We start from the raw sequence: 27849 nt of genomic DNA, 5'->3' as shown, positions 1-27849 counted from the left end.
TAAGCTCAATAAATTTTATAGCATCAATCAATCTAAAAAATTTTTGAAGTCAGAATAGATGACAGGTTAAACTTTATTAGTGTTCTGTATATGTATTTTTTGTTGTTTTTCTGGTACCAGAGATTGAACTCAGGGGCATTTTAACCACTTAACCACATTCCTAGCCCCCTTTCTTTTCTTTCTTTCTTTCTTTTTTCTTTTCTTTTTTTCTTTTTTTTTTTTGAGCAGAACCTTGCTAAATTGCTGAAGCTGGCCCTCAGCTTGTGTTCCTCCTGCTTCAGCCTCCCAAGCCACGGGGATTACAGGCTTGTGCCACTGTTCTTGGCTGTGTGCATATTATATGTATATTAGATGTGCATGTAAAGAGAGCGGGGAAGAAAGAGTACATGTACATGAGCAAGCCTGGGGGCAATTTAAAAAAATAGGGAGATGGAAAAAAGTAGTGAATCTAGATGAAGGACATGTAGGAGTTGCTTGTAATACTCTGGTAACTTTTTCAGTTTAAAATTACATCAAAAGTTAAGATTACCAAAGAAAGGACAAGAATATCATGCAAATTCTCTAACTCTATCCATCATCTTCAATGAAGATCATTTATTGCTTAAATTATTAGAAAATTATAGACTTAATTATTTATTTATGTCTGTTGATTTATGTACTGACACAGAGGTTTGCTCCTGAAGATTCATTTTTAACAATCAGCACGGGCTGGGATCGATCCCAAACTCTCGCGGTAGTCACCCTCAGGGAGGCAGCCTCCAAGGACAACTGCTAGTGATTAAAAAGTCACTTCAAGAACATAATTCGGCTGTAAAACCCAATACAAGTTACTCTAAAATGTCTTCTATGGAGTTAAATATTCGTCTGTAAACCCAGTAACAACATGTTCACATTCGTGAAAACTAAACACAACCTAGGGTCATTCAAAAGCTCACTTTGAAAGGAAGTTTTGGGGTTTTTTTTGCTCTTGAAATTAAGCCTAATTATACAGCTATTCAGAATGAAGTTTGTTGCTTGTTTATTTACTAAATACTGTTGCTCTAGGTTAAATTTCATTTGTCTAGTGAAGATGAAAGAGCATGGTGCATTTCAAAAAAGTTATAATCATTTAAATTCAAATTGTACCTTTAGGTTTACAATTCTTTACTCTTAATTTTTTTTTTTAAATGTGTGGTCTTTTTTTTTTTTTAAATATTTTTTTAGTTGTAGATGGACACAATACTTTTATTTTGTTTATTTTTATGTGGTGCCAGGATGGAACTCAGTGTCTCATGGATGCTCAGCAAGCGCTCTACCACTGAGCCACAACCCCGGCCCCTCTTAGAAAACTATTTTATATATGGTAGATCTGGAGTATAATTAAGTACATCCTAATAACGTTTCACTGATGTACTTAGAAATATAATTTACCAACAATAAAATGGCATTCTTTTTTTTCTTTTTAAAATTTTGGGTACCAGGGATTGAACCCAGGGGCACTCAACCACTGAGCCACATCCCCAGCCCTATTTTGTATTATATTTAGAGACAGGGTCTCACTGTGTTGCTTAGTGCCTCCCCATTGCTGAGGCTGGCTTTGAAATCGGGATCCTCGGGTCTCAGCCCCCAATTCTCTGGATTAAAGGTGTATGTCACCGTGCCCGGCAGCATTATTTCTTTATTAAAGAGCAATCAAGAGATAATGATGTTACCAAGCAGGGGCACCCCTTACTCCACAAATACTTGAGAGTCAAATTGTCAGAAAAAAAAAAAAAAGTTTATTCTGAGTCAGCTTTGAAGGAACACGGACACTTAAATTCTTCAGTTTTTTTTTTTTTTTTTTTTTTTTTTTCAGAAAACACAAGGGGTAGGCAAACTTTTAAAAGAGAAAAGAGAAGGCAAAGTGGGACAAAAGGCAGTAAATAAACATATGCAGATTTAGTTAGGCTGAGCTAGAAAGAGCTGTCATGGTGCCTGGCCAGGGCAGGGGATGGTTTCTAATCTCAGCCTGAGTAAGTTTAGAAGCTAAAGCAGTTTGGAGCTTCATTCTTATAAGGAAGTTGCCCTTAATTTCAGAGAAAGTCTATTTTCAATAATTCTTTACTAATTTTATCTTGCAAATTAAAAATACCAGGAGTTAAAGGGAGACTTTTATTCACACCTAATACAGGAACCAACCATAAAAGCATTACTTACTTTCAACATAACAACTGATCGACATTTCTCAAACAAGATGTTTTCAACCCTAATAGCTCTTTATTTTTAAAATATATTTGCTTTAGGTTACTAATTTGCAATAAGTGTCGTCGGAGAAGAACCAAAGTTAAGTTAATTTGACAAAAGATCGACAAAATAGTTCAGACCTTGAATTATACCAAATCAAGAATGGAGTGGTGGTGGGGAATGGGGAGGTGGTATCTGCAAAAAGAGGCTATTGCGATGCTACTTAGATTCTTGCAATAAAATCAGCAATACATCTTTATCAAGAGAATTATCATCTCACTTCTAATTTCTTCCCCTTAAGAAAATTTGGCATCCAAAGTCTCATGGGTCAATAATAGAGCTTTGCTTCATTTTTATGCTCTTTTGCATGAGTTTTCAAGGTATGTGTTGCTCATTCACATGACTTCTGAAGTAGAAAAGCAGATATGTAAGAAGTTTTCTGTGAAAACTGCAGGAAATGAGAAAATTTTAAAAAATATACAGCTTTAAAAATCTGTTGATTTATACTCATAAAAAAATACAAGCAGCCCAGCACCATGGTGCACACCTGAAATCCCAGCGGCTCAGGAGGCTGAGGAAGGAGGAGCACAAGTTCAAAGCTAGCCTCAGCAACTTACTGAGGCCTTAAGCAGCTCAGTGAGACCCTGTCTCTAAATAAAATATTTTAAAAGAGCTGGTGATATAGCTTAGTGGTTAAGCACCCTTGGGTTCAACCCCTAGTACCAAGACAAATAATAATAAAATAAAATAAAATTAATAATATAAAAGCATTGCCAGGCATGGGGACACACGTCTGTAATTCCAGCAACTTGGATGGCTGAGACAGGAGTATCAAAGTTTGAGGTCAGCCTGGTCAACTTAGCAAGATCCCATCTCAAAAAAAAAAAAAAAAAGAGAAAGGTTAGAGTGTAGCTCAGTAGTAGAGCACCCTTGGGCTCAAAATTTAAATATTAAAATTGTTTTAAAATAAAGCATTTAAAAACTTGATTTTACAAGTAATTTATGCAGAAGAACATAAATAGTATATGGAAAGTATGTATAACAGAAAAGTTTAGAAAATGTTTCAGAAGCATCTCTGCCTTTCCAGAATGTTCATTCTCTTGGCCATCACTACCCTAAATTATTACTTCTACTTCCTGAGTTAATCAAAACCTGGTTCTCTCCTGCAGAGACTGTTTTCCCTAAGCCCTCTCAAGTATTATCCACTCTATCCCAGATACTACAGGATAAAAAGGTGAAGTCTTTGTTCCCATCATTCTCTTTAATATTGTACCCCCATCTTTAACACCTACTCCCACAGGGTTTTTATTCCTAGTTAAAAACAAACAAAAACCTCCTTTTGTATATTTTCTCCTTACAAGTTTTTAAAACAGTTTTACATATATATAGTTTTGTTCAATAACTGTTGATTTCTTTCAACTTATTTGAATCTTTCATATTCTCTAAGGGGAAGCCAAAGCAAAGGCTCCTTGTGTTATGTGAATTGATGAATTAGATGATGTTAGTTGGAAGAGAATTGAACACAGCCATATTCATAAATCAACTTCTTGTAGAAATGGATGGGTAATTGAGTCTTCCTTTGTCTGTGGAGTACAGTGATATATTTTTAAAATTAGGATTTATCCCATTTAAAAAATAGTTTAGAATAATATATATCTTTAAGCATTTGATATATTTAGACTTGCTCTTATGCAAAGTTTTCCCATAAAGCATGTGTAACGTTCTACAAATATGAAAAATGTTTTGTGGTTTAGTCACAGAATAGTCCCTTATGTATGAACTCAAGACAAGTTTTTCTCTATTTTATTGTTTCCATTACTAATTGGGTCTTTGATATATCAGCTCCTCTTTTATCTTATATCTATTTCTTTTTTCATTTATTTCATGATATTTAAGAAAACAGTGATTCAGTGTGAGACGAATAGTCTATTTTAAAAAGTAAAGTAAGCCAGGTGTGGTGGCACGTGCCTATAATCCTAGAGGTTGGGAGGCAGATGCAATAGGATTGTGAATTCAAAGCCAACCTCAGCAACTTAGTGAGGTCCCAAGGAACTCAGTGAGACCCTGACTCTAAATTAAAAAAAAAAAAAATATATATATATATATATATATATATATATATATATATATATATATATAAAGGGCTGGAGATGTGACAATAGTTAAGTGCCCCTGGGTTCAATTTCTGGTACCAAAAATTAAAAATTAAATAAAAATAAAGCTGAGTAGTAGCACACTTACTTGGCATTCCCAAGGCCCTGGTTCAATCCCTAGCAATGAAAAAATAATACTAATAAAAATAAAATAAATAGATAGTACACTGGTTTGTACACAGTTTATGACTAGCTTTGAATGTTGCAGTAGACTTAAGGCTTATATCAGTGATCATAATATTAAAAAAAAACCTGGGGTTGTAGATCAGTGGTAGAACATTTGCCTAGCATGTGTGAGGCACTGGGTTCAATCCTCAGTACCATATAAAAATAAATAAATAAATTGATAGATTAATTAACTAATTAATTAATAGGGGCTGAGGTTGTGGCTCAGTGGTAGAGTGCTTGCCTAGCATGCATGAGGCACTGGATTCCATCCTCAGCACCACATAAAAATAAATAAATAAAATAAAGATATTGTGTCCATCTACAAATAAAAAATATTTTTTAAACATTACATATAAAAAAATCAAGGGGGCTGGGGTTGTAGCTCAGTGGTAGAGCACTTGCCTAGCATGTGTGAGGCCCTGGGTTTGTTCCTCAGCACCACATAAAACTAAATAAACAAAATAAAGGCATTGTGTCCATCTATAACTAAAAATATTTTTTTAAAAAAGCAAGAAGTGGCATTGTCTGAAAGAAGTAGCTTAAAGTCAGCATGAGACATTTTTGGAATTAAATAGGAAGTCTAGAAACAAATAATTTGAATTGACAAACTTGGAAGTACTTTTTCAGAAAGTAATCAGGGGTCTGAGGTTGTAGCTCAGCGGTAGATCTCTCTTATTTAGCATGTGTGAGGCACTGGGTTCAATTCTCAGAACTATATATAAATAAAACAAAGGTCCATTGACAACTAAAAAAATATTTTTAAAAAAAGGTAATCAGGCACTCAAGCTTTTCACATCAGGTTATATTTTCCTAAGTAGAACAGATTTTATGAAAGTATGTAATCACAGACGATTGCTGGTTTATACTCAATCTCTTTTCTTGTCTGTTACTAAGATTAATGACAGGTTAGTGTTGCTATATATATGTGCTATGCTTCAATTTTCAGTGAAAAAGTAATCCTATTTTTGTTTTGCTTTTTTCCAAATAGTTTTAAACCCAATGAAGGAGTAATCATTATAGAAATCACAAACTTCCCAGAGACATTAGATAAACCATCGAAGAATTTTTTTTAAATATTTATTTTTTAGTGGTAGTTGGACACAACACCTTTATTTTAATGTGGTGCTAAGGCTCGAACCCAAGGCCTTGCACTTGCTATGTGAGCGCTCTACCACTGAGCCACGCCCCAGCCCTCAAAGAAAATTTTTGTGAGGTATTATTACCTACTATAACATTATGCCAAGAGAAGAAGCCCATTGCAAAAGATCACATTGTAGGATTCCAGTGGTATGAGATGTTCAAATAAGCAATCCACACAAATTAGATTAGTGATTGCCAGAGGTTTCGGAGGATGGGAGTGAGGGGAAACTACCAATAGATGTGGGGTTTCTTTTGGTGGGGACCAGGATATTTTGAAATAGATTGAAATGATACATTTCAACTCATTCACTTTTCATTCTTGTGGTATTTTTTTAGGGGGGGGAGGGGTACTGGAGCACTTAACTACTGAGCCACATCCCCAGCCCTTTTTTATATTTTATTTAGAGACGAGGTCTCACTGAGTTGATTAGAGACTTGCTAAATTGCTGAGGCTGGCTTTGAACTCATGATCCTCCTGCCTCTGCCTCCTGAGCTGCTGAGATTACAAGCATGTGCCACCATGTCCGGCTCATTCTAGTTTTTAATTCTGAGTTTATGGTAGATAAATTTTTGCATGTATGCTCCTGTGTCAGGATAAAGACTTTACTTTTTTAATAAGTTTTATTGAGACATAATCACATACCAAAATCTACTTCTTTATAGTGTACCATTTACTAGTTTAGTATTCTTTACAAAATTGTGCAGCCATTTCCACTATCTAATTCCAGAATATTTTCATCAACCCACCAAGAAACCCTGTACCAAATAATGGTCAGTCCCTACTCCCTCCTTCTTCCCAGCTCCTAGAACTGCTGATCTACTTTCTGTCTCTATGGATTTACCTGTTTGGGATGTTTCACACATTACATTAGTTTGAATTAATTGAGTCTGCTTGATACTAATATAACTCATACATCTATTAACTAAGAAGAAATGTTTCTTAAATTGATAATATAACTACTGTATCTATTACCAAGATGAAATGTGTTTATCTCTTAAGATGATCCTCATATTCCTCCAAAAATGAATAAGGTCAGTACAAATAGCTCCGTATGACTAACCATGTTTTTATAATCTGAGTCTCTGGTTTTTCCCTTAATTGTATGCAGAAAAAATATGCCCTTATATATCTTGTCCTGTGAAGGTAATGACAGTGAAAGTACAATTGTCCTTTAGTATCCATGGAGATTGGTTCCAGGACCCTTACCCCAGGCCAAAACCTACAGATCTTGAGTCACTTATATTAAATGGCACAGTGCTGACATACAACCTGGCATACAACCTCCTCTATACTTTAATTATAGCATATATACTTTGAATTTAGTACACTTGCTTATACTACTTAATGCAATGTATGTGCTGTGTAAATAGCTGTTGTAGTGTATTCTTAGAAATTAATGAAAAGAAATAAACAGGTACAGTTGATGTTTACAGATAAAACTTTTCCCCAAAAATTTTAACCCATGGTTGTCAAATCCAAGGATGCAGAACCCCTGAATACAGGGTGCCTAGTTTTTTCTATACAGCTCCTTTCCAGTGACAAAGAGAGGAATTAGGAGAATGGTGTTATATAGTTTGTGAACTTAACATCACAAACTACATCATACCCTCCTTCAGTCCTTGCTCCTGTTTTCATAGCAGTGTTGACTGAAATGAACTGAGGAAGAGGGAAAGCATTGTACTAGTAGTTAAGAAAGCATCGGAGGGCTGGGGTTGTGGCCAGTGGTAGAGCGCTCGCCTAGCACATGTGAGGCCCTGGGTTTGATCCTCAGCACTACATATAAATGAGTAAATAAAATAAAGGTATTGTGTCCAACTACAACTAAAAAAATAAAATATATATAAAAAAGAAAGCAGCAGAGAAAAATGTTTCTTTTTATTACACAAGGCAACATTTTAAATAATGTTAACCATCTAAAATGTTTTAAGTAAATATATTCTTATAATTTGCTTCCAAGTTACATTTCATTGGTAAGAATGCTATTCCAGATTGATTATGAGAAATAGGTTTTTCCACAATGTATTTGTGGTACATAAAGTTTATCTTCATGGAAGATTAAATGTTGAGCAGAGAAAGGAAAACAGGCAAAAATAAGGAATGAATTCATTGCTTTTTAATTTATGTTACCATGGTTACCTGACCTTAAGCCAAGCTCATGCTGGTGACAAATATATTTGTTTTAACATTCTGCCTGTTTTTGCTATGCTACATCATGGACTCAGCTGAATTCTATTTATTCTCAGCACCTCCATAATTCATTGCATACATTCACTCTCCAGTCCCAAAACTTTGTACCAGTTTCTTCTATTTATCCGCCTTTTTCAGTACCCTAACCCTGTATTCTGCCTGTTTTCAGATATAATTTTCTATAGCAAAGCCCTTTTCCTACTTGTGCTAGGAAAACAAAAGTTCAAGGTTGTGACTGTTAGTCTCTTCTTTTCCAAAAAAACCCAAAAAACAAAAAACAACACATTAATCAAAAAGCAAACAGTTATTCCAGGGTAAGTTTGAGAAACTCATAACCGGAACCCTGCACACTACCCTTTCTACTGGTATTTCAGATGGGGAATGTGTGCACATGTGCTCACAAACACACCCACAGAAATGGAAATGATTGGCAGACAGTAATACACATGGACCCTGAACTGTTTTCTTCTGATTACAAGAAATGAAGAAATCTCTGGTCCTCTCTTTCCTAAGTGCATTTCCTTTCTACATTCTGAGTTCACCCCAGGGAAAGGCAAGCTGCCAATCTAACAGGACAATAAAGTCCCATCACGTTTTATCTCTCAAGGACAGTGGATAAAGGCACTTGGATTTTCCCAAAGCATTGATGGTTTGCTGGCAGGGAAGATAGCAATGACCCTTTGGAGTCAAAAGGAAGTTCATTTCTCCAACTTTTCCAATTCTAGAATCTCTTTTGCTTAGTCCTGTGGGACATCAATGTGTGAATAATCTTAAGGGTCTCTGGGGCTTGTGCCTTTTAGTCATAAATTAGTGCCTAGAATCATCTGAAGAAATGGTGCTTCCTGTAGTTATTCTTTTTTTGAGAGAGAATTTTTTAATATTTATTTTTTAGTTCTTGGCGGACACAACATCTTTGTTGGTATGTGGTGCTGAGGATCGAACCCGGGCCGCACACATGCCAGGCGAGCGCGCTACCGCTTGAGCCACATCCCCAGCCCCGAGTTATTATTTTTTTATTGTTGATAGACCTTTACTTTATTTATTCATTTATTTATATGTGGGGCTGAGAATCAAAAAACCAGTGCCTCACACATGCCAGGTAAACTCGCTACCACTGAGCCGCAGCCCCAGGCCTGGCCTCTAAAAGCATCTCTTCCACACACTGTTTCAATGGTGCTGCAGACTTGGAAAGTACACTTAAAACATTTTATTGTCACATCAAAAAGGGATCTTTCCTACCCATTCCCATCCTCATGTTTTAAAATTCTTAATTCATAGAATAGGAAAAAAATACATCTGAGCAAAGGTGTGGAAATATATTTTATTTTTCCCGAATACACTCCTCACTTATGACAAGGTATAGATCAGCCTATATGAATGATGAGTTATCCTAAATTTGATTTATCCCATAAATCTCAAGAAATGGTTCAGGTTGACCTTTGCTTATCCTTGCTAATCTCTTAACTGAAATTAATCAGCCCTTTCTGGGTATTTAAATGACAGTGATTCTTTTACACTTAGGAAAACAAGCATGGCAAACTGGTAGTCCTTTCACTGACTCACAAATTGAACAAGCCACAGAGCTGAGAACACAAAAATAGTGTTTAATCATCTTGAGCCCCACTGAGATTCAACTGCCTCAACAGAACCTCACTACCTCTGGTTTATGGCAGAGTACTTCCAGGAAGACCCGAGTTCCCTCCTTCCTCGACCTTTCAGATGACTTAAAGAAATACAAGTTTTATTTGATTACCATATATAAGAATGGACCTGTACACAAATTCAGAAATGTTATATTGCACAATTTTTCATAATTCTGGGGGATAAAAAGTAACTCAGTAGTGATTTGAAACTTGCTACATATTTTCAGTACTAAAATAAAGACTTTCACCAAAATTACCCCAGGCACATTTTGGCAGACAGAAAACACAGCATTAACAAGCCATGTACCAGATGTTTGCTCCTAAGGCCTGAGAGAAAATGAGTGATCAAAGGTCTACATCCACACTAATCTTCATGCTTCCCTCTGATTTTTATAGTTGACATCTCATCTGTTTTTCCTATCACAATGGCATTCTTTTAAAGATAGGGGTCCCATTATGTTGCCCAGGTTAGCCCCAAACTCCTGTGCTCAAGTGATCCTCCTGCTTCATGTTCCCAGGTAGCTGGGACCACAGGCCTGCACCACCAGAGCAGCTTACACTGGCATTTTTTTTTTTTTTTAGAGAGAGAGAAAGAGAATTTTTAAAATATTTATTTATTTTTAGTTTTTGGCGGACACAACATCTTTGTATGTGGTGCTGAGGATCGAACCCGGGCCGCACGCATGCCAGGCGAGCGCGCTACCGCTTGAGCCACATCCCCAGCCCTACACTGGCATTCTTGATGGCCCTTTATTAGAAACTCTTTTTCATTAATATTGCTGATAGAGCTGTCTTGTTGTGGGTTAGCTTGAGGTTGTCCTTCTCACCTTTATAACGGATCTCTGGTATGCCCTTCAGCAATCCAAGGAGGGATCTCAATGGCTTTACCTGGGCTAATTAGGCAGGGAAGAACAGGCATGTTTTTCCACCCACTCCTTAATCAGTTGGTGGGCAATGGCTAACTTTGGGGGCAAGAGAAATGGGAAACTCTGATTCTGTTGCTGAATAGAGGTGCCCTTTCTCTTCAGGGCTGCAGCCACCTCAGCATAACTGAACCAGGCAGCTGCCTCTAGTTCTCTCAAGTTCACCTGGATCTGAAAGACATGAGGATAAAACAAAGTAAGATTAGGAACTATAAAATTTAAAAAGACTATGGCCAAAAATAAGAAAATGACTACCTTGGAAGGTAACACCCATCTACAGGTTAAATGAAACTCAGTTCTAGATATGACCCAGACACAAGAGGAGTACAACTAGGAATGAGATTTAAATGCATTTGAAAAAATAACAGTTTTTTAAAATAGGATACTTTAAAAAAATCCTGAAAATATAATGGTAGGAGTATATATAGCTCAGTGGTTCTGCATGTGCTTCATATGCAGGAGATCCTGGGTTCAAAGCAAGCCCCTCCCCACCAATTCTGGAAGTACAAATATTAAAATATCAAGAGTAGTGGTTAACAGTGAGTGGTAAATTATGAATAATACTTGTTTTACTTTGTGCTTCCATTGATTGTATGATTGAATTAAAAGATAACTTACAAATATTACTATTTTTGTAAAGATTAAGGGTTAATGGTAATCAAAAGCACAGTATCTTCTTTGCAGGAAGCAAACAAATGCAAACTTTGTCCACAGGAAATCAAAACAGAATATTCTATTAAAATCAAAGCATATAATGGGCACACTTTGGCTCGCAAGGACCACAGTGCTATTATCAGAGATGCCACAGATGAAAATGAGTGAGATGAGCTTAGATAAGACAACATCTAAGCACCTTTAAACCAGAAGTTCCTATAATTTTATATCATTAGCCTCCAAGATCCTGACTAACTTGAGCAATGAGATGAATCCTAAAATTGGTCATTAAATTTGATATATGTATTTTATGCCTATTATTTAAGGTACTAGTATAATCTAAAGATGAAAAATAAAAATTTATCAGATAAATGATGTTGAAATGACTGCAAAAGAATGAAATTGGATCCTTACTCATGCACCAGATACCAAAAAACAAAACAACAACAAAACCTGAAACCATAAACCACTTAAAAGAAAACATAGGGAATGAGCATCTAGACCCTGGACTGGGCAATGAGTTTGTAGATAAGACATCAAAAGCTAGGCAACAAAAGCAAAAATAGGATTATATCAAACATAAAAGCTTCTGCAAATAGATGAACTCTAGATAGGGCAGAGGGTTGGAGGGGAAGGGAGGGGGCATGGGGTTAGAAATGATGGTGGAACACGATGATCATTATTATCCAAAGTACATGTTTGAAGACATGAATTGGTGTGAATATACTTTGTATACAACCAGAGATATGAAAAATTGTGCTCTACATGTGTAATAAAACTTCTAATGCATTCTGCTGTCATATATAAATTTTAAAAATTTTAAAAAAGTTTCTGCACAGGAAAGGAAACAATAAAATGAAAAGGCACTCTACAGAATGGGAGGAAATATTTGCAGACCATTTATATGATAAGGAGTTAATATCCGAAATGTGTAAGGAACTCTTACAATTCAACAGCAAATAGCCCAATTAAAAATGGGCAAAATGCCTAAATAGGCATTTCTCCAATGAAGAAATACAAATGGACAAAAGATATATAAAAAAATGTTCAATGGTACTTATTACCAGGGAAATGCAAATTAAAACCATGGTGAGATATCATCTCATACCTGATAATAGCTAGCAACAAAGGAAAATGAATATTGGCAAAGATGTGGGGGAAAAGAGAATCCTGTACATTGCTGAAGGAAATTTAAATGTGTATGGTCACTATAGAAAACAATATGGAGGGCTGGGGTCGTGGCTCAATTGGTAGAGTGCTTGCCTGACATGTGTGAGGCACTGGGTTTGATTCTTGGCACCACATATAAGTAAATAAATAAAGGTCAATCAACAACTAAAAACTTAAATCTCCATATTGTTATCTTTTTTTAATCAAAACATTAAAAATAGAATGATCATTTAATCCAGGAATACTACTTCTGGGTATATATCTAAATGAAATGAAATCTGTCTTTTGAAGGAATATCTGAACTCCTATGTTCACAATATCCAGGATATGGAAACAACTAAAATGTCTATTAAGGAATGAATAATGTGGCATATACTGATGATGCAATATTATTGAGTCTTAAACAAGAAGGAAATCCTGCATTTGCAACAAGGTGATGGACTGGAGGGAAGGCTAAGTGGAATAAACCAAATACAGAAAGACAAATTTTGTGTGATCTTACATGTGGAATATAAGAGTCAAATACATAGAAACAAAGAGTGGAGTGGATGGAGGGAAGGGAATATAGAGAGGTGTTGGTCAAAGAATATAAAATAAATACACAAAATATAAAATAATATACAATATAAGTTATGGAGACCTGTACAACATAGGGTCTATAGTTAACAGTACTATTTTGAATATATTAAAATTTGCTAAAAGGATAGATCTTTTGCAAATGGCTCTTACCACAAAAGAAAAAAAAAAAAAGGAGACAAGAGGAAACTTTTCGAAATGCTGGGTAAGTTGATGACATTCATAAAGATTAATAGATGGCTTCATGGGGTATATTTATCTAAATATCCATCAAGTTGGATATATTAAATATCTATAGCTTTTTATATGCTGATTATACCTCAATAGTTAAAAATATAAAGAAATTGTCTTATGATTGATATATGTGCAAGGGAGAGTGGCAATTATTGGTTTCCTTTACTAGAATGAAAATTCTTTGAGGGTATAAATTGAATCTTACATATCACTGTATAATCTACACCCGCTGGACTAGACTCACTCACTAGCTCACTGACTACTTGCAGACCAGCAGATTAGATGAAGCAAAGGAAATATCCCAGAGTAAATGAAAGGCAAGAATTTACCTCTGTCTGCCCTGGTTTCACGGTTGCATGACAAGCAATCATGAGTGAGCTGTTAGGAAAGGGCCAATGCTGGGATGCAGAGTACTGTAGTCTTTCCAACTCCAGTCCCACCTCCTCTGCAACTTCCCTTCGGACAGCATCTTCCACACTTTCACCTGCAAGAACTCAGATTAATTCAGGACAGTTCCGTAGCCAGAAGTTTGCATCATGTTTCTGTACCATGATAGCCCATTGTGAAGAGAGTAAAAAACTGGCTCTAAAGTCTCAATAAAATACTCTTGGGAGGTCCTCAATATCTGAGTTTCTCTCTCTCTCTTTTCATATATATATATATAATCTATCTATATAGATAGATTATATATACACACATACACACCTATTTTTTTTTTTTTTGGTACCAGGGATTGAACCCAGGACTGCTTAACCACTGAACCATATCCTCCACACTTAAAAAAAATATTTTAGAGACAGGATGTCACTAAGTTTTTTAGTGCCTCACTAAGTTGCTGAGGCTGGTTTTGAGCTTGTGATCCTCCTGCCTCAGCCTCCCAAGCTGCTGAGATTACAGGCATGTGCCACCGCATCCAACTCCTACTATAGTTATATATTATAACTATATTATATAAGGGCTTCAATGGGAGAGGCTACTACTGCCCTTACCTTTAATAAAAATCTCACTTTTCACCATTTTTAAGTTTTGCTCCAATAAACAAAGAAAGAAAACAAACAACAACCCTATAAATAAATATGGAAATCTTAGTTAGTACTATGCATGCTGAAGTATTTAGAGAAAAGCATACTAGGTCCACAATCTGTACATCAGAGATAAAATGAATTGATGGATAGATGAATGGATATGTAATAAAATTAGTGGCATAAATAAGTATTGACTCTAGGTAGTAGCTGAATGGGTGTTCACTATGTAATCTTCTTAACTATGCTGTGTTTGAAATTTTGCCTAACACAATATTGGAAATTCATAATGCCAGAAGGCAGTTTTCTTGATATAATAGGAAAGATGGTGCTTGAGATTCAAAGAAGTATGGTAACAAAACAGAGAAATATCGACTATTAATAAGATTTTCTGTCTCCCACTATCACCTGTATATCCCCCCACACTTCTTACCTATATCACAAAAACCTGCCAAAGCAGAATATAGTCCCTTGGGAAAGGAGTGCTGGCGGGCAAGCAAACACCGGGTCCCATCAGACACCAGAGTGATCACCACAGGAGCCATCTAGAGAAGGAGAACAGAAATTAGACACTGGCACTTTGGGGCCTGCTAACTGGGCCTGCTAACTTCCTTAATTATCATTAAGGAAGCCTTTTTCTACTGAGCCACATCCCCAGCCCCTATTTGTATTTTATTTAGGGCCTCACTGGGTTGCTTAGGGCCTTGCTAAATTGCTGAGGTTGGCTTTGAACTCTCAATCCTCCTGTCTCAGCCTCCCTAACCACTGAGATTACAGGCATGCATTATCATGTCCAGCTAAGGAAACATTTTAATTGTACAGGACAGTGTAACTCACAGCCTTCTTGGATTACTGTTCCCTCAAAGCAACCCTTACCTGTGGATAATAGATTATCTTATTGGAAGAACACACACGCTTGCTGCCAGCCATGTTCTTCTTGGTGGGCTGCCCACTTCTGCTGCAGAACTGATGACCATCATGCCAACGGAGAAGAGATTGAGCCTAGAAATACAGAGAGGGGCCTGGTTTCACTTGGAGAGAATAAGGTTCATCCACAACATCATTGGGCCTGATATCTAGAGCAACATAGAGGGAAATGCTAATCCCTTTCCACCTCACTATCTTTAACTGATTACTAAGATAAGGAAACTATCTGGATATGTTCCCCTAGCATCAGAAATATGAATAAAAGGAAGCACAGAGTGTATTATGATTATTAAATAAAATATAAAAAGATAACAAGCACCCATGTATTCATGACCAGCTTAAAAAGAAAACATTTTCAGTATAGGTGAACACCCCCACGTATTTCTCTTTAATAGGCTGGATTTTTTTTTTTTTTTTACAACTAAGTGTTCAGAGTGTTTAAATCAAATAGACAATCAAAATGCCAAATGAAGTAGAATCTAAAGCAGTGAGGACAAGTTATTAAAACAATTCAAAAATTATTTCTCAGGCTAAAGACATTCTGTATGTCCTTCTGTGGGCCAATAATAATGTTTATGAGGCTGATGGCTCTCTTGCCATAGATCTGCATGTCCTTAGGAGAAAAGAGCCTTGATAGCAATTCTGCCAAAAACAAGGGTAAAATAAAGAAGCAGCAGCAAACTTCCTACAACACATTATCCTGCCAAGGTTTGTAGGCAGGGCTATGATCCACAAAAGAAGAAATCAAATGTCACTCTAGTCTTGTGTAGCACACATGGATTTGATCCAACTTTATTAAATTTCCTACAGGGCTGGAGATGTGGCTCAGCGGTAGCCCGCTCGCCTGGCATGCGTGCGGCCCGGGTTCGATCCTCAGCACCACATACCAACAAAGATGTTGTGTCCGCCAATAACTAAAAAATAAATATTAAAAATTCTCTCTCTCTCTCTCCTTTCTCACTCTCTCTTTAAAAAAAAAATTAAATTTCCTACAGAATTGATAAATCAGAACCTACCGTGAATAACAAGGAGGAATCCACTGGATTCAGTTGAAAGAGAGCCTTCCTCAGCTCAACGAAAGACCCCTTGAGTTCCGTCTCCAATTCAGATTTTGGTAAGGAGGCTAGAAAATCAGAAGAGAGAAGGAAATTAAACAATTGTCAAATCTGTCTCTAAGCCCCTACCCCAGTCTATCTTGATAGATCAGTGTTTCCCAAACTTGCCTAATAAGACTCAACTGGGGAAAGTAAAAAAAATATACAGGTTCTCAAGCTCCTACCTGGAGATTTTGAAGCAGCAGGTGTGGAGTGAGGCCCAGAATTCTTTCTTTCTTTATTTAACAAGCACCAGGTGATTCTTATGGTCAGGCCAGTTTGGGAAACATTAGAGCATAGTATTTCTCAAGATCCTCTTCAAAGCAATAAGCCCATTTGAATTAGCCACGACACTCTCCCTAGAAAAGAGATGAAATGGACCTCTAAATTCCTCTCTGAATCTCATTCCAGCATCATTACATTTACACCCAGACCCTTAAAAAGAGAGAAGGAAAGTCTGATAGGAGCCATAAATCTAGAGCAGAGTGGTTCCCACCTGATGCTCTGGGGACCCAGATCTACTCCATGGTAACACTAATTTCTGTGCATTGGTAAGAGCAATACTATGATGATATGAATTTCAAAACATTTCTTATAAAATATTTAAGACTTAAAATGTGTCTACAACATGTATACTCAGAAAAATGAGAAATTATATCCCATCTATGTATGATATATTAAAGTGCATAAATGCAAAAAAAGTATAAATACAATAAATATCTGTGTACCCACCACTTAGCTTAGAAAGCAAATATTAAAAAAATGTCCTTTATTTTCTTTTAAATGATAGAAATTTTTTTACCTTACTAAAAAAAATTAAAAGTTGATAACTTTTGTACTCCTAAAATTTTTCTTGAAATATTATTTTGTGAAATCTCAAAGTCTGAGAATTGCTGAGAAGTACCCACTAGAAAGTGTTATGTACCATATGTGGAAGAGGAGCTATTCAGACCTAGATCCAGAGCAAACCATGCTTCATGCTGTTCAGAGCATCCAATCAGCACCGAATCTTCTATTCTTTGTGCATCCTGTCCAAACTTACCCAGGAGCCTTTCCAATTCTAAGAAACAGAAAGGGAGAACATACACACATAACAAACAAACAAACAAGCAAACAAAAACAAGAGTTTCAATAATATCACCAAAGCCAGATCAGACTTATAGAAAATCATCTACTTTAGCTTGAACTAACTATCCAGTTGCCCCTCAGTATTTGTGGGGGACTGATTATAGAACCACCCACATATACCAAAATCTGCAGATGCTTAAGTCTCTTGTATATCCTTCCATAAACTTTAAATCATCTCTCTATTACTTGAAATCACCAATACACTACAAATGTTAAGTAAACAGTTGTTATATGTATGGTTTAAGGGAAAATAACAAGAAAATGTCTATACATGTTCAGCACAGTCACAATTAAAAAAAATTATTTTGGCATCCACAGTTATTTGAGGATATGGAGGCCAACTGTGTTTAAAGTCACTGCTCTGTAGCTAATTAGCTGTGTAACATTCATTGGTTAATCACTTTACTTCTTTGGCCTCCAATTTCTCAACCACAATCTGAGGAATTCTGTATATATCTGTTTACGATTGTATGATGCAAGGAACATACCTCTTCATTCATAAAATGAGTGACAGTCAACTTCTTTAGGCATTGAAAAAACTGTTTACTGCCTTCTAATGGAGCCCTTGTATTTGTTGGAAACTACCCATGCAAGTACTCCAACATCTGATCCATGACAGAAATTTACTGGCAATGTATTTAGAAGTTAGCCAGTATATAGTGACTTGTTATATTTATGTATCAATATAAAACTGAAAGTTAATATTTGAATATCCAATCCCAGCTGGGTGCTATAGTACAGGCTTATAGTCCCAGGTATTCAGAAGGCTGAGGCAGGAGGATTGTTTGAGCCCAGCGCTCAAGACCAACCTGGGCAACATAGTAAGATATTGAGATCCCATTAAAAAAAAAAAAAAAAAAAAACACTAAATCCCAACTGCTTAGATATCTATATTTATACAGACTAAAAAAGAGTTCTCTAAACAAATTAATTTTAATTCACTTTAAATTTTGATCTTAGGAGACACATGCCTGTAATCCTAGTGTCTCAGGAAGCTGAGGCAGGAAGATCATGAGCTCAAAGCTAGCCTCAGCAAAAATGAGGTACTATGCAACTCAGTGAGACATTGTCTCTAAATAAAATACAAAATCAGGCTGGGAAGGTGGCTCAGGACAGAGTGCCCATGAGTTCAATCCCCAGTACAAAAAAAAAATTATCTAGTAAAAACTAAAAAAGGATGCAAATTTTAAACAGTAAAACAATTACAACTCCATGGAAGCTGGAAATCACCAGTGTAAGGCAGAGGTTGGCAAACTTTCTCTATAAAGAGATACTAATTAATTCAGGCTTTGTGAGTCATACAGTCTGTCACAATACTCAGCTGCCATTGTGTGGCAAAAGCAGCCATCAACAGTATGTCAACGAGTAACTGTGGCTCTGTTCCAGTAAAAATTTATTTATAGGGGCTGAGGATGTAGTCCAATGGCAGAGTGTGTTCAGCATGTATGAGGCCCTGGGTTCAGTCCCCAGCACTGAAAAAAACAAATGTTTTTACAAAACAGGCAGCAGGTTCCAGTTCATAGCAGTTTTGTTGACCTCTGGTTTAAAATATTAGAGTTCATATCATCACCTAATATTTGACTGATCAACTAAGGTTGTCCATACAATAAATGACTAATTGGCAGAAGCAGCTGTAAAAGCTTGAGATGCAGAAGCTGTTTGAAAAATTTGGATGCTAAAGTCCAAGAATATTTCTCTGAGATCCAATATGGACTGAATTCTGCTTAGTGGCCACAGGTGATCTACTCTACACGTCCACATTGGGCTTACCTAATAGGTTAAGCCGGGGGACCAGGTGTTGATGTCCTGATGGCTGAAGCAAAGGAGCCAGGCTATGAAAGAGGTAAAATGCTCCTGTCTGCTGGGCTTTTCTGCATGTGTCATCATCTTCTTTCAGTTCAAATAAATACCTGCATTTGGGAAATAATTAAGCCATTACAAGACCATACTTACTAGCATAGCATATATTTTTGAGAATTCTGTTCCTGCATCCCTCTCCCACCATGGTTATTTTCCCTTTACTTATTTATTTGCATTCTAATGTGCTCTATAAAGGATCTGAGGTGGCTACAGGCAATCACTGCTTCTGTTCTTCATTCTACTGCACCCCTTGCCCACACTTCTGTGGGTGCACTGTCACACTATTTGTTCATTTGACTCCCCTGGAAGACTTTGATCTTCTTAAGGGCAGAGTCTGCCTTTCTCAGCTCTGCACCTGTCATTAGCATACTGAATGGCTCAATTTGATAAATATTTATTGAACCTCGAGGGTAATAAAATATTTACTGAATGAACCTCAAGGAACTTTGCCAATATTATACTGTGAGGCAAGAATTTACAGGCAGTGGAGTGAAAGGAAAACAGGTACCATAATGAAACATCAACCAAAGAATACCTAGAGAAAGGAGCAGACTTGATTACTGCAGATGGCCAAGGAGCAGACACTATACCTTCAGGAGCTTTCATTTGATCGAGCAAAGATAAGACACACATTTATCTTCAGTGTACCCTGACTTTAAACATCTAGCTCCAAAAGTAGACACTATTGGCGGCTTATCTATTTTGAAGGGACTACTGATGAAGCCTATATGTGACTTGTTTAATGAGGACAATATTTTCAATAGCCAAAATAAAAATGTGGGAAAACAAACATCCTTTTATTGATTTCTCAGAAAGAGATAAAATGGAATTCTAGGCTTTTCCAATATCTTTATTAAGGGTGGTCTGATCTCTTCCTTCAAGATCCTCGGGAATTGAGTCAGGGTCCATGTGATTAGTAGAGATTGAACACAAATGCTTTTTTGGGCCTTGGAATTGACAAAAAAATTTTTTGCCTATCCAAAACCCTAAAACAGATTCTTAGGTATATGGCATATTTTGTCAAGTAAGTGGAAAATATGATTTACTGACAGAAATCAGAAAATCTGTAGGATCTGGGAGCATTTATAACACCAGTAGGGAGCATTGGCTTAACAGTGAAAATACAAAGCAAAATGACAAACACATTCCAGTAGCCATTTTTAGGAACTTATTTTGATTGTGTAATAAAGGTAATTATAATGAGCTCTTTATAACTAGAAGACAAAAGAAACTGGATCTTTTAAGACCTGTGATATTTTAAAACTCATTTTAAGTGACTGCAGCCTGGAATGGGGAGTAAAGACTCCTTGTTTGTCAAAGCAGAGTGACCAAGAAGTTACCAAATATAAATAATGGAACAATCACTGTTGCTTTCACAAAAGAGTAAGAGTGGTACAACCTGTGCTCTGCCCCAATGACCCTAAAAAGCAAAACACCCACAAATGGAACAGGAACTAAGTCCAAAAGTTCCTCATACTCATACTCTCCTCAGTAAAGAACTGTGTTTTAAAATAATTCATTTTCTCCATTTAGTTATAATAGTATAGAAGTTACTATGCTAAAATTATACCAAGAAAACCTTTAGCTGTTTTTTCTTATACTCATTTAAAAAGTCATTCTTTAGAAATCAGAAAATATACAATTATCAGTTTTTTTAAAAAAAGGAAATAATCAGCAATCCTACCAGAGATGATCACTATTTACACTTTGGAACTCTACAAACTTTAAGATTATACATCAGTGCATGTATAGGTATATTTAGAATCAGTCATACCTACTCTTTTGTAGTCTTTTCTTCTTAAACATATATAAACATTTTTTATATCATAACATATTCTTTACTTATAGACTTTTATTCTTTTCTCATGCTTTCAATTCATTTTATTTTTATTTATTTTTTTTAAAATATTTTTTTAGTTGTAAGTGGACACAGTACCTTTATTTTATTTGTTTATTTTTTATGTGGTGCTGGGGATCAAACCCAGTGCCTCACGCATGCTAAGCAAGCACTCTGCCACTAAGCCACAACTCTGGCCTCAATTCATTTTAAATATATTTAATCACTTTAAGATTCTCGTTTCTTAGACTTCTTCTCAATAATTTTGTTATTGTTTTTGGAGTCTCAGTGTAAGAAGGACAAACATCTAAATGTTCAAAAACATCAAAAAATTTTGCAATTTTGTTGTTGATCACTCTTGCTCATGAAGAATTTTATGCCTATTAATTTTGCACTCGGCACTCAAGTTTGGTAAGGCTAACTAGAGAGCCTGGTTGTGTGTGTCTGGCTCCTAAAGGGTTTTACATTTGATTTGCAAGGTGTCCCAGAGGTATTATCAGTCCAGGATTACTACTTCAGTTCCTTTATTAGGTGGGGGTTCTTGGGCTATACCACAGAGATTGCAAACATTCAAACCCTGAAACTATGAAAGCAGGCTAGTGATTTCAAATTTCTCTAGGCTAAGACAAAGAATTCCTTTGTCATCTTTCTGTGTGATTATAGATTTTTCTTTTCTTTTTAAAGTATTTAGTTTTTAGTTGTAGTTGGACACAATACACTTATTTTATTTATTTGTATGTGGTGCTGAGGATCGAACCCAGGGCCTTGCACATATGAGGCAAGCGCTCTACCACTGAGCCACAACCTCAGCCCCTAGGTTTTTATTTTCTAGTCTGCTTTTCGCTGAAGGTTAGTTCTTTTGGGAGGAAGGAGGTATTGGAGTTATCCGCATTATTTTCAAGAAACTTCATGAAATGTTATTCAATATAGTTCTTAATGTGTTTATTATTCCATCTATGCATGAACTTTAATTTATTTAACTCCTTCCTTATTATTCATTAGTTAATACTTCAGTATTAATATATTCAGTAATACTTCATAGTTGCACTGTTTTATGCACTAAGGGTATCATAGTGGAAGAGACAAAATCTTATCCTTATGTTTTTGGTGGTGCTGGGGATAGCACCCAGGCCTCATGCGTGTCAGGAAAGTGCTCTAACACTGGGCCACATCCATAGCCCCAAAGTCTTAACAGAATTTACCTTCAAGAGTGTGAGATATTTTAGGCATTTCAGATATTATTGGAAATTTCATTTGTTTAAAATCTTTTCAATGATAAATAATTTACATTGAACATTCTTAATGGTAATTTCATATTTAATCCTCAAAATGGGATTTTTGAGATGTTTAGATTTCATAACTTATTAGGCCCAGAATAGAATAGTCAGGGCTCAGGTTAGTCACAACTTACCTAGACTTAGTGACATAGGTTGACAGCAGCCTATAACAACAAAAGGATTTTCCTCTGAAAGCTATTCCACAATACAGAGACATTGTGAGATCCCTAGAGAAAAAAAAGAGTTTAAAGAAAATTAAAGTAATGAATCACCAAGAGTTATATTTTAAGCCAGGTTAGGATGGCTTTGTAATATTAAGAGAAACTAAATAAGAGTTAGGTGATTTGGCTTCGCCATTGCACTTCCACCACTAACAAACCTAAGGATCTCAATTTTTCAGAGCTTCTCTCTTAATCTACAAAATTGAAATTTGTTCTGCCAAGCTGATAAGTTGTGAGAATCACCTAATTATCCTTCATATTGTGGAACTGTTGCTGGGAGATGGCTGCCAGGCTATGGCCTAAATCTCTCTCCTTCCTTGCATGTGGGGAAAACAAAGGCTGGGTCCTAACAATTGAATATGAGTGGAAGTGGTATGTCCCATCTAGGCTGAAGCAATCATGAAGTGGGTATGCCTTTTCCATTCTCTTTTTCTCCTTCTCCTTGTAAGACTCCATGGGAAAAGGATAGATTAGATGGTGAAGCTTTTTCACACATGGAGAAAAAGCTGTCTACTGACCAAAGATGCTCTAGGTTGGGTTATTTGTGAATGAGAAATAAAATTCTACCATATAGGCTAAGAGATGATGTAGCTCAGCGATGGAGCACTTGCCCAGTGTGCACAGGCTCTGGGTTTAATCCTCAGCACTACAAGTAAATAAATAAGATGGGGCTGGGGTTGTGGCTCAGTGGTAGAGAACTTGCCTAGCATATGTGAGACCCTGGGTTCGATCCTCAGCACCACATAAAAATAAAGAAATAAAATAAAGATTAAAAAAAAAGAAAAGAAATAAGAGCTTCAGCCATATTAAGTCACTAAAATGATTTTATTTATATTTTTTGGTGTTGGGGATTGAAACCAGGCTTTGTGCAGGGAGCATGTATTCTGCTATTAAGTTATACTGCTGGCCGTTGAATTTTTTTGATAGAATCTTGCTGCATTGCCTAGGCTGGTCTTGAACTCCTGGGCTCAAGTGATTCTCCTGCCTCTGCCTCCCAAATAGTTGGGACTACAGGCACACACCACTGCATCCGGCTTGGCTACTGAAAATTTGAAGTTTATTTATTAAAATGTCAAGCATTATTCTAATTAATAGACCAAGTAAAAAGCCTGGGATATCTCCATAGTAATGAAACAAAGTTTCTCAGAATACATAAAAACCAACATCCCTCTGGGAATGAGTTAATAGGAAATTCTGTAGATAAGAAAAATATAAAATCATAGACACTAGGAAAATATTTCAAAAGGCAGCTATATAAATTCATATGGATCCAAGACAGTTTCTATCTTTTGTAGCTCACTGGAAGAGGGGGAGGGAAAAAAACTGTATCTGAAGAATCCATTCTGCAAAATATGGTTCCTTTTATTATTTATTTATTTTTTCCATGCTGGGGATTGAATCAAGGGCCTAGGGCATGATGAGCAAGCACTCTACCACTAAGCTACATCCATGGCCCCCATTGTTCCTTTTATTTATTTATTTATTAAATATTTTTTCATTAGTTGTTGATAGTCATTTATTTATTTATTTATATGTGGTGCTGAGAATCGAACCCAGTGCCTTAGACATGGTAGGCAAGCACTCTACCACTGAGCCACAACCCCAGCCCCTATTTATTTGTTTTTTAAAAGATTTTTTAAAAAAATATGGACACAATATCTTTATTTATTTTTTATGTGGTGCTAAGGATCGAACCCAGTGCCTTACATGTGCAAGGCATGTGCTCTATCCATGAGCTACAACCCCAGCAGGGTTTCTTTTAAATTGTATGTCAGTAGTATTTTCTTCCCCATGAAAATACCTTTCATATTAGCAGCAAAAAAAAAAAAAATCACAAATTTTCAATGAAAAAAATGGGAAAATCAGTACAGCTAAATAATAAGCCATCCCTTTAATTGTGCCCAAGGGAAGCAAGCTTTGACCTTAACCTACAAAGGAATAAGTAAAGTTTGAGGTCTACTTCTTGGTTGCATAATTATGAGTCACTGGTGACTAATCCTTGGATAGTTTTAGCTGCAATCTATGTCCTAAGCAAGGGTAAAATATATTTAGCAATGGGAGTCAACAAAGCATTTGTTGAATATTGACTTTATACAGGGTCTCTCTTAAGGAGCACAAAAATTTATAGGATGAAAATTCTTACATTCAAGAAACTTTAGCAAGAGAGAGAATACAAATATATAACTAGCTTTCACAGAAGGCAATATGTGATATGTGGGTTGCAAAGCACTCTTTGAGACAGTATTTAAAGGTAAAATCCCCATTTTAATAACCCAGGGATTTGTGTGATATATTGGGAGAAATGTATTTTCAGTCAATATTTATATTTGACGTAAATATTTCTAGTTCATATACAATTCAGAAAATGTGAATTGAAACAATATTTTTAGAGATAAATTTAGGAATACTTATTAAAATGTTAAATAAGCATTCCTTTCACCTAACAATTCTACTTCTAGGAATTTACTCTAGGAAGAGAAGGACATGTACAAGAATGTTTTAAAAATTATAATGAAATGGAATAACACACTTTGCTGTTAAAAATAAATAGAAAATAATATAACAGTTAAAAAAATATTTATGTAGTAATAGGGAAGTTTATTCAGAATCTATCATTAAGTAAGAAAAGCAAGGGGTCAATAGGAGATGTTGATCAAAAGCACTAAAATAATACTTTAGACAGGATAATTAAGTTAGACAGGATATTAAATTCTGGAGATCTATTGTATTGTATGATGATTATAGTTAATGTAGTATATATATGAAAATTACTAAGAATAGATCTTAAGTGTCCTTACTACAATTAAAAAAAAATCAAGGGCTTGGGTTGTGGCTCAGTGGTAGAGCACTTGCTTAGCATGTGTGAGGCACTGGGTTTGATCCACAGCACCACATAAAAAAATAAATAGGGCTGGGGATATAGCTCAGTTGGTAGAGTACTTGCACAAGGCCCTGGGTTCAATCCCCAGCACCATAGTAAATAAATAAATATTTTGTTAAAACAAAATAAAGGTATTGTGTTCATCTACAATTGAAAAAAAATCACAAGAATGTGAGGTGATGGATTAGTTTGATTTAATAACTTCATAATAAATGCATGTATCAAAATTGTCTGATGCATATATATACATATATATAATTTTTACATATTATGTTATAGTATGTATATTACATATATGATTTTTATTTGCCAGTTATGCCTTAAACTGGAGGAAAAAAGTAAGTAATATTTGGTTGGTCAGCATGGTCTAATGAATTCATAAAGAAATGGACATATACATATATTCCAGAGTACATAATTTGTGTATTTGTTTATATTTTTCAAATGACTAGAAATACACATACCAAACTCTCTCTTTTTTTTTTAAGAGAGAGAGAATTTCAATATTTATTTTTCAGTTTTCGGCAGATACAACATCTTTGTTTGTATGTGGTGCTGAGGATCGAACTCAGGCGGCATGCATGCCAGGCGAGTGCGCTACCGCTTGAGCCACATCCCCAGCCCCATACCAAACTCTTAACGGTGACTAATTCGGGAGAGAGGGAAGGAGATTCTAAGGGCTGAAAGAGGTACTTGTAATTTTTACTTTATTCATTTCGGCACTTAATTTTTTTTCTTTTTGCAACACTAGGGATTAAAAAACCAGGGATGCTGTACTACTAAGCTACATCCCCAGCCGTTATTTTTAAAAACCTTTATTGATTTATCTTTACGTGGTGCTGAGGATGGAACCCAGTGCCTCACCTGTGCTAGGTGAGTGCTCTACCACTGAACCACAACCCTAGCCCCTCGCCAGCCCTTTTTATTTTTATTTTGAGACAGGATGTTGCTAAATTGCAGAAATTGGCCTTCAAACCGTGATCTTCTTGCCCCAGCCTACCAAATTGCTGAGATTACAGGTGTGTGCCACCTTGTCCAGTTTGCACTTAAACATTTTTATAACGGTATGTACTTATTCCTTTTTGAATAAAAGAAAGTATCATAAAATAGTAGTTCCTGGGACTAATTGGTCAATGAGTCTGTTTCTTAGCCACTGTTACTGGAAATACCTCAGCATATTCCCTGTGAGTCAAAGGGAATTCCTTTGGAGTATTTTTTGGATCCTGGGAACTGCAAGAACTATTTGGTTGTGGTTTTAACTACTGACAAATCTATGAAGCCCAGTGTACTTGGCTGTCTGATGTTTTGCCCAGTTTCTGCTACCAGCCTATGGCTGAATTATCATGGCTGACTTGGGTTTTTTTTTTTTCCCTTTAAAGTACATAGCCTAATAGAAATGAAAAATAATATTACTTTTATCAAAAACTAATAAATGATGGGGCTGGGGGTGTGGCTCAAGTGGTAGCGCGCTCGCCTGGCATGCATGCGGCCCGGGTTCGATCCTCAGCACCACATACAAAGATGTTGTGTCCGCCGAAAACTGAAAAATAAATATTAAAAAATTCTCTCTCTCTCTCTCTCTCTCTCTCTCTCTCTCTCTCTCTCTCTCTCTCTCTCTCTTAAAAAAAAAAACTAATAAATGATGACCTTAAGATTAACAATTTCTCTGAACTCTCTGAAATCAACGAGTCACACACATTTCTCATTCTGTTCATCTTTCCAGGAGAAGGATTAATTTATAAAGCCTAAAAGCATAACAAAAAAAGCTCATTTCAAGTCTTTATGTTACTATCACCAAGAAGAGGTTAAGACTCTGATGTTTGGGAGAGCCCTCTGGAGAGAGTCCATCTATCTTGGCATGACTATAGACCTCAACAATATGGGGACCTGAGGAACCACTGGGGTACAAATTTCAAGGTCTTATGACTTGCTTTCTAAAAGATGGTGTTTCCTCCTTTAACTAAAAAATTAAGGCAAAGAGTGAGAAGTTAGCAAATTCTATTTTTAAACAACTCTTCAAAGATGTATCAGAAAGTGATGAACTACTGTAGTTAATGAGATAGCTTCACAAGTGCAAAACTGGTCATTCCCCTGGTTTCTTCAAGACAGAGAAGAGATTAACTTAAATTGTAAAACACTGTAACTAAGAGCTTTTATTAAGTTCTAATTATGTCTCCCTATAAAATAACTTCTTGCACTTAGAACCTGAGCACATTTCTGTTCTACTGTACTCACTCTGAATTCTTTTGGGGGTGCCTTCCTAGGCCTCAAGAATCAGCAGAAACCAGCAAACTCCAAAAGTTCAAGTTCAAACAGCTTCTCTTCCCTGGAGAGACCATTGTTTCTTCTGTCACACCTCCCAGAATCCTCCTAAAAGAAGCACTCTGGGAAATGTTATTTAATCCCTATGCTTGATAAAGTTCTCTATGGTTGTCAAAAAGCATACTTCTGCCACACTTCCCAGAGTTCTTCTAAGAGATGCACTCTGGGAACTGTAGTTCAATTCCTAGGCATGGCACTGTGTTTTCTAATTGCAAAGTTACCCACAGTC

General features: G+C 36.1%; 1 protein-coding gene across 2 annotated transcripts; it reads right to left on the bottom strand.

The window, feature by feature from the left end:
- Nucleotides 1-10089: 10089 nt before the first annotated feature.
- Nudt13 (nudix hydrolase 13) lies at nt 10090-27659 on the bottom strand. Of its 2 annotated transcripts, none has more exons than XM_026390219.2 (9): nt 27534-27659; nt 22331-22423; nt 18993-19132; nt 17020-17154; nt 16017-16123; nt 14950-15075; nt 14507-14618; nt 13381-13544; nt 10090-10588 (listed from the first exon to the last, which is right to left on the bottom strand). In XM_026390219.2, exons 2-9 carry the CDS (start codon nt 22411-22413, stop codon nt 10388-10390), a joined length of 1068 nt encoding a protein of 355 aa, XP_026246004.1. In that variant the 5' UTR covers nt 22414-22423; nt 27534-27659; the 3' UTR covers nt 10090-10387. The 2 variants fall into 2 exon arrangements, with proteins under 2 accessions (XP_026246004.1, XP_026246005.1); XM_026390220.2 differs by having other exon boundaries at nt 13381-13535.
- Nucleotides 27660-27849: the final 190 nt, after the last annotated feature.

Source organism: Urocitellus parryii, chromosome 5, assembly GCF_045843805.1.
Source record: "Urocitellus parryii isolate mUroPar1 chromosome 5, mUroPar1.hap1, whole genome shotgun sequence".
NCBI classification, from domain to species: domain Eukaryota; kingdom Metazoa; phylum Chordata; class Mammalia; order Rodentia; family Sciuridae; genus Urocitellus; species Urocitellus parryii.
Note: the sequence above shows the minus strand (reverse complement) of the source record. Positions and strands in the feature narration are given on the sequence as shown.

What these genes read in the sequence shown, in the direction of transcription:
- Nudt13 (XM_026390219.2), bottom strand. Translation starts at nt 22,413, where the DNA reads ATGTCTCTGTATTGTGGAATAGCTTTCAGAGGAAAATCCTTTTGTTGT. An exon ending in CCCCCGGCTTAACCTATTAG is followed by an intron (nt 17,155 to 18,992) that starts GTAAGCCCAATG and finishes TCTGTTTCTTAG; the next exon opens with AATTGGAAAGGCTCCTGGGT. An exon ending in ATTCCTCCTTGTTATTCACG is followed by an intron (nt 15,076 to 16,016) that starts GTAGGTTCTGAT and finishes CTGTATTTCTAG; the next exon opens with GCTCAATCTCTTCTCCGTTG.